Source organism: Nelumbo lutea, chromosome 1, assembly GCF_056320005.1.
Source record: "Nelumbo lutea isolate HS-2025 chromosome 1, American lotus-T2T, whole genome shotgun sequence".
Classification (NCBI taxonomy): Eukaryota; Viridiplantae; Streptophyta; class Magnoliopsida; order Proteales; family Nelumbonaceae; genus Nelumbo; species Nelumbo lutea.
The window spans coordinates 161,996,629-162,009,921 of NC_142684.1; the positions used below are offsets into that span (position 1 = coordinate 161,996,629).

Here is a 13,293-nt window from a genome sequence, read left to right on the forward strand (position 1 = left end):
TGATGGAAATAATGGATAATGTCCTTTGTCTTTTTCCCAATTTATAGATCTATACCAAATTGCCTTCCGTTGAAAGCATAACTAGATTCTACTGTTTTTAGTGTTCAGTGTTCACCAAATGTAACCAAACCTCTTGAATGCTTCTTCCTCTTTTGGGAACATCTGAACTTGATATGACAAGAGGTTAAAGGGTGATGGGATTGGCATACCAAATGAGGTTGGAAAACAGTAATAAAAGGAGACAAGATCAGTAATTACTGAGAAATATAAGGCAACAAAGAGTTGCAGTATCTACCATCTTAAGTTACTTCTCCTTCTAATGAAATGACGACAGTTCTATACAAGCTTAATAAGAAAGACTTACAGACTCCATTTGGGTATTGATTAGATTTTCAGTTGCAAAAAGCTCAACAAAATTAGCCCAAAACCTGACCTGTTAGGATTACTCTCAAAAGGTCATAATGTGATTCCTTTCCTCAATAAGTCGAGGTACTCATCATCAAGCTCAAGATTAAAAAGGGGAAGCAAAAGGAAAGGACAGAAGAAAGTCAAAGAGAAGTTTGTAAAATTGAAGGCTGAATGCCATTTGCAATTCCACATACAAACAAGGAGAATGCTAGACACCATCTGACATATAATCCTTGAAAAGTTCTCTTCACTCTTTAAGTGAATATGCCTTTTACCCATTAAACTTGAGAATGAAAACATAAAAGGAGATGTACATATGATCTGCAAATCTATTAGTTGGCATATATGAATCTTCAAGTACATAAGTAAGAGCAATTGGATGCTCAATTCCACATCGATCATTACTCAAAGTACACTATCTAATCTACAGTTCTACTACTGCAACTGCTACTACTAAGACAACATCAACAACAATGGCAACAACAGAAGCAGCAGCAGCAACAACTATTACAACTATTACTAGCTACTTAGCTAGTATTACTACTACTACACTACCACCACTAGGACCAATACTATTACTATAAATACTACTACGACTCTACTGCTGCTACTACCATTGCTACCGCCACAGCCACCACCACCACTACTGTTTGCATCAAAATCAAATCCAAGGCACCCATAAATCTAAACATATAGAGGTTCTGCCCAAGTAAAACATAAGACAGAGAACAGAATGAACCACCTAGAATTGCATGAATAACTAGCTACTTCTACTTAATCAGATTACCTATTGGAAAGGGAAAATAGAAGAGAGGCAGTATCCATAGCGCTAAAGGAAGCTAAGAGCTCAGAAGATCTAGAAAATGTAGAATTCTCCTTCACCAATTCTTGGCTATGAGTTTGGATAATCAACGACGACTGGAACCATAGTGCGAACAAGTGCAGGACAATGTGCAGTTTCTAGCTTGCACCTGGAGGTGGCAATTGAGCCGGCTGCTGTGGGCGCTTCCGCTTCTTCTTCTCGTAACTTATCCCCCTGGCCTTGGCCTGCAATTCACGAACCTCACGTAAATAAAGCCTGACAGCTCGAGCACCAAATGGGTTGGCTTCTGGCTTTCCGCCGTGCTCCTCGAAAGCGGCTCGGAGGCGTCCGATGAGAGCATCGAGGCTTCCCCAAGCCTGACGGAGTGGACACGGGCACGGCGCGGGGGGATTCGGGTGGCCGAAGAAGGGGCAGATTTGAGTGTGAACTTTGGTCTTCCCGAATTGGTCGAGGTATCGGAGGAATTCGAGCACATGGGCGCCGCTGCACCTGGAGAGTGACAGTGGAGGCCTGTGGTTCTTTAGGTATTGGCCGAAGGTGTTCCAATCCCTACGCTTTTGGTTCTCGTATCGGCTGGGAGCAGACGCCGATGAGGAGGTTGCAGCGGAGTTATTGGTGGTGTTGCTATTGTTGTTCTCCGAGTTAGAACTGTCTGCTGCTGGAACTGTATCCATTGGAACGGTGTCTTTCCCCCTTCTATTTCTTCCTTTTCTTCTTGGAACCTGCAGCAGCAGCAGCAGAAGTGATATTTGATGTTGGCCAAGTTGCTATTCATTATGATGATGATGATGATGATGATGATGATGATGTTGATGATAATCATGATGACGATGATAAACATGATGGTGATGATGATGATGATGATGATGATGATAAAGAAGATGAAGAGGAGGAGGATGACGTTCAATCTCCTCTTGGTCTTCTTCCTGTTTTTTTTTTTTTGTTATGGGGCTTCTGCTAGGGTTTTTATTTCCTTGTATACATGAAAAGGTAAGCATGTGCAGCAAACACCGGTGAGAGAAGGAGAGAGAAAGAGAGGGAAGGAAAGCAAAAAACGAAGATCAGGAGATCAGAGAAAGAATAAAAAGCAAACCAGTTACAGATAAGCTTCGGTTGAAGAGATCAGGCAGTAACAAACATAGTGGATGCAGAATAAGCACTTCACCTTTTGTTCTCCTCCTTCCAGCTGCAGAAGAGTATTTTTCAGATGTTACTGTTGATGGAGATAAATAACTCTCAAAAAGGAACTGATTACTGGTAGACTTTTGCTGTTTCCATGATTTCCATCTTTTGTTCAGGAGAGAGAGAGAGAGAGAGAGAGAGTGAGAGAAGTATGGATGGAGTCGGGCGTGGAGTGGCAAGAAGAAAATTGATGGAGTTGATGAGATCAACAGAAGAATGAAAGGATTCTGTCTCCTTTCTTCTTGGGGTTTCTAGTTTGAGCAATACTAGAAACCTTGAAAGGCTCTGTGTTCGCGGACTTTTTTTGCTATATTTTCTGAAGCAAATGTTTTAAGGGATGATAGAATTTTTTTTTTTCCAAAAAAGGGGAAGAGCAAACTGAATTCCTATTTGTTGATGATGGACCAATAGTGCCTTGGTGTATGTCTTTAGAGACTGAGAGAATTCTAAATTCTTTTAATTGGTTTTTTTTTTTCTTTTCCCTGTGGTAAGTGGTGGGAACTCCTCGGTTAGGGCTTTTGTGGGATTAGAAAGAGGTTGACAGTGGGCTGAGGTGATAGGGACAGGAAAAAGTTACGGGGGTAAAATATGAGGAACGAATAATATGATTATTTTCTTCTTTTTTTTTTTGGTAATGAAAATGGATGGCATGAGCTCTCTTTCTCTAATCACTAAAATCCCTTCAACTTCTCAGTTTTTTTTTTCTTTTCTTTTGACAAATTACTGCCAAATAGCAGTCAGTAATGGCATAAATACAGCATCTACGGCCAAAGGTTGGACTGGTGCACCAATTACTATTTTAGGATAATTATTTCTGGGCAATTGTCAGAATGGAAATAAGGTTTTTTGGGGTTTGTTTAGAGTATTAATTAATTAATTAATTAATTAATTAACTAAATGGGGTCTGCAATTTTCATGAAATGTCTGGTTTTAGCTATTGAAATCAATCTAATTCAACCCATTTGCTTGCAAAAAGAAAAAAGAAAAGAAAGAAAGAAAATCCCAAATCCCAAATAACCATTTTTATAAACCAGTTAGTTGCACCTTTTAGTCCATTACCAAGGAGAAATGAGAAATGATGGAATAGACAAATATCTACAGCCATGGTTGTAGTCCCAATGTGAACAAACAAAACCATTAAATCAGGATATTTTATATTAAGAAATTCTTGTGAAGACAAAAATGTCAATCACCAAGTAGGACTCGTTTGGTTTGACAGATAAAACCCAAAATGGGTTATCCATACATTGAGTATAAAATCTAAAATCTTTTATTCCCCCTTTTTTTTTCGTTGAAATTATGCTTTTCTTTAATTACGATCGAGAAAAATGATTTTGACTTTAACTTATTTATGCATAAATTATCACATAAAGAAACCGAAAATGACTTGTGCTTTCGTCTTTGGCTGGTCTGCTCCTTTTCTTGCCAACAGATGGAGCCGTAGGCCCTACAGTCTACGGATTGGAAATTTTTTATCTGGAATTTAAATTTTTATTATCTTTATCTTTTTAAGATTGTTTTTCCGTTTTTCTTTTTTATTTCAGATCCACGAAAAAGATATTCCAATCCAACAGTTCCGGCACAAGATGAAAAATCCCCTACGACTTAATAAAAAAAATCACTTGGCCATCTCTAAAATACACGTGTTTCCATTTTAATTAAACACTGTACACTGATGGATTGAATGACAAATTTGTCAGAAAATGGTGATGATAAGCAAAGTATTTGTAACTAATAGGTTCATCCACTTGATGATCGACCGAGATTAAGTTCAGGGCACTGACTGGTTGATAATTGAGCGACTGTACTGAATGACTTGTTGCTTTGTCCTTTTGTAGATGTCATTAATATTGTTGATTCATTGATTGGTACATTGGGTTAATTAATATTTTATTAAACAGTTATTTCATCCACTAAAAACCAAAACCAAAGCAATAAATCATTTAGTCCAGCCACTTCAGCTCTATTTAAACAACCTTTAAGCTTCAAACAATAGAAATGGGAATGCTTATTATTCGGTTCAGAACTTTTTATTTAAGACCTGTTTGGGTGGGTTAAATAGCTTGTAGGCCGTCCATGTGGAACCCACCTCACAAATCCAGAAACCACTACATGAGAGCAGAGAGCCCTCCCAAACAAGCACTTAATTTATTCAAATTAAAATACCTACTGTAGAGCTGGCATTTAAGTAGATCTGTCCTGGTGCATAAGTTAAGTTTGAGAAAAATAGAAACACAAATATGTTTAGTGTAAAACCTTGTATACAGTATTTCTAAACCTTGTATTTGTAATGTACATATTTATATTTATGATCTTTCCAAACTGAGTCGTAGAGAACTCTTATAACAAGCATTAACGAGGTATTATGTGTCTATTATATACTTAGTTGGAACCCGTGTGAAGCACAGATTTTGTTAAGCAAAAGGAGTCCCATGATATTCTCAATTAAGCTGAATAGATCTAAGTTCAACTCAAACATTATTTTGGGTTACATCTAGCCAATCTAACCACAATCCAAGTTGCACCCCCAGTGAGAGTGGCCAAATTTGTGTTAAGTTTAAATTAATAAAAATTAATAATTTTTTTTTATTTTTTAAATATAATTTAAGTGGATTTTAAATGAGTAAAAATAGTAAACATTTACTAATAATTAAATTTTTAGTAATGAAATTTAAAATCAACTTAAAATCTTGGTTACATATAAAATAGCAAAATACTGAAAAAAAAATGGAGTTAAATGGGCTCAATTTGGATGACCACCTTTAATGCAGTTAAATGGGCTCTGTTGACAAACAATCTGCATACTAGCAAAGCATATATGACCTTCATTAATAAGTAGGTCCACAAAACAGTGTCTTCAATCAAACAACCAAATTAACTTCTTTGAACAAACCCCTTCTCTAGAAGTTCTTTAATGCCTTTACTGTACACAATCAATTTAAATGCAAATCCATGTAACTTTTATGAAGATTTTGTACAGATGTTGTTAAAATAAATAAATATAGGTGAAATAGGTTAGATTTCTACATTGGAAACTTGACCAGAAAAGGAAGTTTAACCAAGATTCTAAGCAATGCTACATGCTTACATCATTCCTACAAAATCCTTTTGACATTATAGTTGGCAATGCACCCCTAAAGCCCCAAACCCAAGCTTTAGTTCTGATTGAGCATATGTTCAAGGGATGAAAGGGCATAAAATTGGCTTCTACCCCTTATATGTTCACTTCTTGTTCATGAGGATTTCTACTTGTTTTATTCATATTCAGGATTCAGGTGTCTGTGGCAAGTAACAGTTTCTATCTATTTAATTATGTAGATTCTAATAACTGAAGCTACATAGTTTTCCCACTTGGTTCTTTCTCTTCCTAGCTACTAGTTTTCCCCTTTTCCTTTATTCCATCCTCAACAGATGATCCACTTTAACAGACCTGATGAAGGTGAGATTTCTTAAAACATATTGATTGGATGCTTTTTTTTATTATTGAATTGGCACGAATATGTGGGTCATGAAGGCCCAGACCCAAGATAGTATCAACAAACCAAAGCCAATAAATCCAATAAAAGCTGAATCTTCTAACATTGAACCTGACAGAACAATGAAGGTAACCAATAAGTCCAATAAGAGCTGAATCATCTACATTTTAACCTGACAGAACTCTGAAGGTGCCAGCTAGCTCACTGGTAAAGTCTCTGCTTGTCATAGTGCACACTTGGGTTCGAATCCCGGCCTGCCTTTGATCAGGGTTAGGGTTGGGGGATATGTTACCACCATTAATTGTATGTGGTAGCCTCTTAAAAATAAAAGAAACTGACAGAAAACTTTTCTTTAATTTGTTGGGTTTTTTTTTCTATTGCTGGATTTGTTCAAACAGGATGGGGCTACAGAGACCTAGGTATTTACCTGTAGGCACTCCATTAGCCATGGTGTTCTTCCAAGAATAACATCATTAATTATCATCTCCCTCCTTCATTTCAAGAGGGTAAAAGAAAAACTCCAAAAACAAATCTTGAAACTTTATTATAAATGGCTAAGATTTATAATTTTTTTTTCGGGTTTTCAAGATTTGTAATTAGATCTCTACTATTATATTCCTGTTGAGAATTTACTGTAGTGGCGGCCTTCGGGGGCCCATCCTTCCATTGAGATAATGTACTAGACCACTGAAATTTACACATGAAGTAGCACTGGCTACAGTGATCCTGATCCCTTATTCAGTGTTGTTTCACATTCAAAGAACCAGAACTAGTAAAACTTAATGTCATTTGGTGATAATTCAAATATATACATATATTCAGCAAAATTTCCAAGTGAATAGAGAATGGTCACTTGACATATTTTCTATCAGAAATTATGACAAGAACATTCATCTTAATTAGAACCTCTCACCTTGTAGCTGATTAATGGCCAATTGACCCTGGGTGCACCTGCTCTGACCCCACCACCCCAGTCCCTTCCTACCCTTAAAAAAAAAGAAATTTGAAAACTCCTCATTAGATTTGAGTAATTCACCATTATTATTTGCCAAGTCATGAATCAAGGCATTGGATGTGATTACCTCTAAAAATTATATCATATACCAATAATACACCATCTAAGCAATCTGCTTGAACAGATTAGTTCCAATTAAGAACATTATTTGCCCAAATAGGCACATTGCCATGGCCTTTCTGAACCCCCTGGGAATTACAGAAAAAAAAGAACAGATAAGTCATGTATAATCCAATGAATGATGAACAGAAAATGATGATAAATTAAAGAGGAATCCTTTCTTTGCAATGTTTAAATTGAGATTATAGATAAAGTGGAATAATGCCCTAAGTTGACCAGTGTACAGGAATGCAAGTATGCAACAATAATAGCTCCTAAAATTGTTCTAAGAAGCTCTGAAGAGACGGAGTTAAATGATTAAATACACCCAGAACCAAGAAATGGAAAACAAAATGAAAATGCTAAAAGCATGTTGAAGGGTTAATATAAGTTTAATATGGTATTATCTCAAAAGCACATTTTGAATGAATTTATATTTATACATGTTGATAAATCTCCTACTCTGCATACCATAAACACAGAATATTACCAGGTTAACTAATAGAATACATAAAAAGGGGCTCATCCAAAGAGAAAAATAGAATAAAATGCCTATGTTCTTCATTCTGTATTTAGGATTGATGTCATTGAAGACATAAGGCTCAGGTTGGAAGGAGTACAAATACAAATATGTAGAATATGCAAATATTTTATATGTACTCTTTTCAAACTGAGCCTAGACTTCAAAAGTTAGCAAACAGTAAAAGTAGAATTTGAATGGAGTTATTGTAATGAAGGTTATGTATGTATTTGAAAACACTATGTGTGCACATGTTTCTCATGTAATGAAAACATGCAGATATGGATATCTTTATACCAAGAGTTCACTTTTGCTTCTTTAGTAAGGACTAAGGAGAAATTGCTCTTTTGAATGGTGGATAAAGAGAGCCATATCACCCATGTTATCATGTGAAACTTATGATTCTCTAAATGCCAACATAATTTTGTTATTCACTGTCAAAAGGAGATTTTGCTCCTTTAAGGAGAGGCAGAATCAGGTACCATACCCCATGAGCATAATAAGCACACAATCACTGTTTTACACCTGTTCTGCAAGTTTGCCTAGCACACTTGTGGGATCTCCTGAAAGTTTGGATCAAATATGGATCCACCCCTGTCCAATCCATGAAACTTATTTTCAACATATTTTCTTCATGGTTATACAATATCAAAGCCATTTATAGTTCATTTTATTGATATATATATATATATATATATATATATATATATATATAATATTTTAATCTTTCTTAGTTTAATTTATTAATTATGTTCAGTATCCAATTACAATACTGATTCAATTTCAATTCGAATCTAATATAAATCCAATGGATAAGTTTTTTTTTTTAATTTGGATCTACCATATATATTGGGTCTGATCCAATTTGTTTGCAGATGTGCATATGAAATTTGGACTCCTTGTACAAGTAGGGGTGCTCATGGTTTGATTAACCAAACAGTGGGTCTAACTTTCAAATCGAACCAGTAGTACCAGTTTTTGGAGAACCAGTAACCAAAACCAAATTGAATCCAATCGTTAATAGATTGATCAACTTGGTTAACCGCTGGTTCAATTCATATATATATATATATACCAGTCGGTTTTATTAATTGCCGGTTTTTTATTGGTTAATTGAAACCAAACCAATCAGTTCAGTTAACCAGAATTTTTGGTTTGGTTTGATTTTTCGGTTTTTTGGTTTTTCTTTATCACCCCTATGTAGAAGAGAGTTTTTCTTTAACCTATTTCCTAATCCAACAAATGACAATATAGTCCCACCATGTTACCAAAAAGGCATGATACTTGAAAAACTAATAACGAATCAACAAGTACTCATCAAAATTCACTGGAGATAACAATTTCAATTCATGTTAACTACCCATGGGCGGTACACCCCTCCTTTTAATCCAACCAATGTTCAAAATATCAGTATCATGTATTATACTAGTAACCTCAAATGGCTTTGGATACAATTGAAAAATATAGATACACCTGGATGTATTGGCAATACTCTTACAAATCCCACAAATATATTAACAACCCTAAATTTAAGGTTTAAATAACAAGGAATAAGGTATAAATGCATAAGAAATGTATACTTTAATGGTACATACAAAGAAATACATTACGATCAATATAGTGGGAAATGTAGATATCATACAACTATATTGATAATTAATGCATCAATCAAGAGTCCAAAAGACAAACTATATAGATTTTTACAAATTATTACATGCATGAAACCATCATTATGTTAATATTTATTTCAATTAAATTATTAAATAATTACAGAAATATATAATTAACCTAAAACATATATTAGATTCATGAAAATGTTGAAGGTTCAAGGCACAAATTATATGCGACCATTATATTTTATTTATTATATCAATTATTTTCTATTTTATTGTTTTTGACTCTTATATATTAACAAAAAATGTCAATTTATTTTTAAATTATTAAATATTATGTTAACAATGTTTTTGTTTTGTAAATAATAAATACATTGTTATTTATTATAAATTAAAATATTAATTAACTTTACAAAATTATATTAGAATTTCTAATTTGTATATAAAACTTAGAAAATGTAGATATTCATGTGGACACGATAAATAAATATTAGCATGGCTATTCACAATTTCAATTTATAAAAACACCTTTGAAAAGATAAACCCAACAGTTTAGGAAAACATCTTTGAGTAACTTCATATGTGATATGTCATTTATTCCGTTTTAAGTAAAAAAAAAAGGCTAGGCCATATTGAAGAGTCACATTGTAACCATTCTCAAGCACATAATAATTAGTGGATTAAGAAATAATCTTCTTTTAACCTTTAATTTCAGTGGTCTAATAGCACTTGAATCACCATAAATAGAAGTTAGAGGTGAAGTAACTTTTTACAATAATGTCTCAAAATTTTGAACATTTTAGTCACTTTGAGACAAGAGGAAAGTGCAACCATTGGAGGTATATCAAGAAAGACAAGATAGCTTCCCTAAATGCAACCTAGGTCAATTAACATTTTTCCCTCACCATACAATGAGGGAAATTAAATTGTCAAATAAAAATAGTTCAAGTCACAAAAACAATTAAAAGCATTAATAGCACTTTTTCAAATTAATTATTCCTTATGGTGCACAATAAATAAAAGAAATATTATAAAAGACTTCCCATGAGTTTTTTAACAATCATATAAACCTCCCCCGTTCTTTGATACTGGCAAAAACCTCCCCTATAGTTTCAAAACAATATAGAGAAATACCTCTATTTCCTTAGCTTTCTAGATGGAAAACATTGACATAATGTTTTTATTTTTTAAATACCATATTTAACCTTAAGACTTTTTTATTCAAATATACATTTACTAAAATACCAGATTTACCTTGGGACTATCCAGTTAGATGGTTTTACCCATTGTATCTCTTCTATTTATTTCACATTCCCACCACATGAAACTTCATCAATTGGAGAAGGCATCCAAGATTAAATCAAATATTTATTAATTATGTTATTATTTCTTCTATTATAAACCAAAACAAATATATAAAGGAATAATTCAGAGCCTCAAACTCAATCCACCTCAGTGGCCAATAGACCCTAATTGGAAAATTCAGTGATTATGGTGATGGAATCTTATTCAATTAGGGTGCTTGACAGAAGTCAAACTCAATCTCAAGCTTATCAGATAAATGGGTGATCTTTCTCTCTTAACTTTATGCAATATCTGTAAAGTTTGAACAAATTCTTTGACTTTCCAAAGAATGAGATCGACCTCATGTTAGGGATCCCCTTTGAGATCGTTGGGTTGAAATCTATATTTTGATTGATTTTTAGTAGATAATCTGAGACTTTTCATTTCTGCAGGCCTTAGGTTTCCCACTTTAGGTAGATAAGTTTGATCTTGAAGCCGCGTAAAGCAACCACACTCTTCTAAAAGTTGTCAGGCAGAGTAAAGTATCAAAGGGTAAAGTTAGAATATTTAAATTATATATGGTAATGTCTTATTAATAATAAGGGTAATTTGGTAATTTTAAAATCTCTATAGTTGGAAAACTAATAAAAGGGAAGTATTCGCACCTTTTTTTTTTTCAAAGCCGCAGAGGATATTTTTGTGAGGGTCAAATCACAGGGAGATTTATATGATTGTCAAAAAATCTAGGGGATTTTTTTACAACTTTCCTAAAGATATATGATCCAACCAAACACCCCTTTACCATTTTTCCCTAATAATAAAAAGGGGAGAAATTCAAATGTGGATTCATACTATTTAAAGTAGTATAGATAAGAATCATATGATGGGCCTTGATAGAACGGTTGGGTTGTTCCATTGCCATCCGTGTGATCGGCTCAAATCGTAGAAACAGCCTCTCTATGTATGCAGGAATAAGGCTACATACATCTCTCTCTCCCCAAACCCTAAATTGGGGAACCTTGTGGACTGCCTTTTTGGATATAATTACAGTAGACTACTAATATAATGGATCCATAGAACGCATACAATAATTACACATAGACCTATATATGGACCGAATATATACCAAAAAGTTGGAAGTGGAATCTGAATTAACTTTCCAGCAAGTTATGACAGAATATCTCACCCATCTTTTGGAGCATTTAGTCTTTAGTCAATTATTCTGTATCATATAGACCTAGTGCATGTGGACCTCAGAGCTAATGGGGTGGAACATGGTATAACTGAATGAGACATCACAACTTCTAATTCTCTTAGAAAAATTGAGCTGGCCTTCCTTTTGAGTTTTGACTTAGGGGAGTTGAAGTTGGAGAGAAGGACGGTTAGGTTGTATGGGTTGGTTTTTGTCAACAAAGATAGATATCCCGCATTAATAGGGATGCCTCTTACTACTGCTATAGCCCAAAGGAAGCACTACCAAGTAAAGGACATTTGGGAATAAATGCCCTTAATTAGTGAAGCAGATTGGCAGATGACAAAGCTAGAATCATCTTTCCAGTTCAAGGCATTAGGAGACCAGCTCATACCCCTATATTTCTGTATCTCATTTTCCTTGAATTACCCAAAAAAAAAATAATAATAATAATAATAATAATAATAATATACCATCAATCTGAATTTTTAATCTCAGTGCACATACTCTATTTTCTGGATCAGACACATTTAATCCGATTGCTAGATTTTGATTTAATCACACCCATCTTATTGTGCTCAAAATGACAAAATCTAAAATAAATAAATAAAAATTATTTTAATTTATAGGGAATATTAAATCTATTAGTTATAAACTTCACATTAATTGTATAATATAATAATAAATTTTATTTAGACTCAAATTTTAAATGGATCGGATGGAATCAAATCCACACCTAATCCAATTATTAATCATCATATGCAAATTCTAACATCTAAATCTAGGATAATCAAATGAAATGTCAAATTGGGCATCAAACTTGTGAACTCCATTGTTATCATGATCTAATCTAATCCGAGTCCGACCCTATTTTATCAGATTTTAGGATTGGATCAAATTGAATAATAGATACTGATATAAAAAATTCGAATCATCCCTTATTTGATCTCATCTGACCATTATATATGTATATATTTATAAACATATTTACTTATAAAAAGACATGCATATACTAATATATTTATTGACATATTCATTTATAGATATGTTTATATTGCATTTTTTGTAATTTTTTTTTATAAAGACATGTATTACATTAATATATATGAACAAAATAATTGAAAAAGTACTTACATTTTTTTTTATATATAAATTGTTATGTTTTTTCTAATAGTTCATTGAAATTTCCAGATTTTGAATTGGATTGGATCAGATTAGATTCATATATCCCACATCCTTAACGGATTTAGATTTGAATCACCACTTATAAGATCCAATCAGATCAGATCTCAGATATATGCTATCGGATTGGATTCACATATACCTTGATTCAAATCCAATCCGATCCATTTGCATCCCTAGCTCTAGCATGAATCTCATCCCTTCTGCCAAATAATTTGATATGCAGTTCAACTATGATAGATCTCCTCTGGGCTCCTTCATAGGACTGCTATTATTAAGCTCCCATTGGGGAGTGCTTATTTTTAAGCACTTATTGGAAAGATTGCTTATTTGAGGTCAGGACTGCATCAATAAGCACTTATATGTATTTAGGTAATAAATTGAATAAATGTTTTTTCAGGGAAATAAGCCCATTTTGAATAAACCCAAAATTTTGGCTTTTTTCAAGCACTTTTTGAAAAAGTATTTGTTGTGTTTCTAGTCTTGGCCCACTACATAA

At 33.7% G+C, this 13,293-nt stretch overlaps 1 protein-coding gene across 1 annotated transcript; it reads right to left on the reverse strand.

The window, feature by feature from the left end:
* Positions 1 to 725: 725 nt before the first annotated feature.
* LOC148878792 (protein LIGHT-DEPENDENT SHORT HYPOCOTYLS 4-like) lies at positions 726 to 2,534 on the reverse strand. Its single transcript, XM_088960158.1, has 2 exons — positions 2,397 to 2,534; positions 726 to 1,953 (listed from the first exon to the last, which is right to left on the reverse strand). Exon 2 carries the CDS (start codon positions 1,903 to 1,905, stop codon positions 1,369 to 1,371), a length of 537 nt encoding a protein of 178 aa, XP_088816284.1. The 5' UTR covers positions 1,906 to 1,953; positions 2,397 to 2,534; the 3' UTR covers positions 726 to 1,368.
* Between the last annotated feature and the right edge of the window lie 10,759 nt (positions 2,535 to 13,293).

Bases quoted from the DNA above. Each gene is read 5' to 3' on its own strand.
- LOC148878792 (XM_088960158.1), bottom strand. From the start codon at position 1,905: ATGGATACAGTTCCAGCAGCAGACAGTTCTAACTCGGAGAACAACAAT.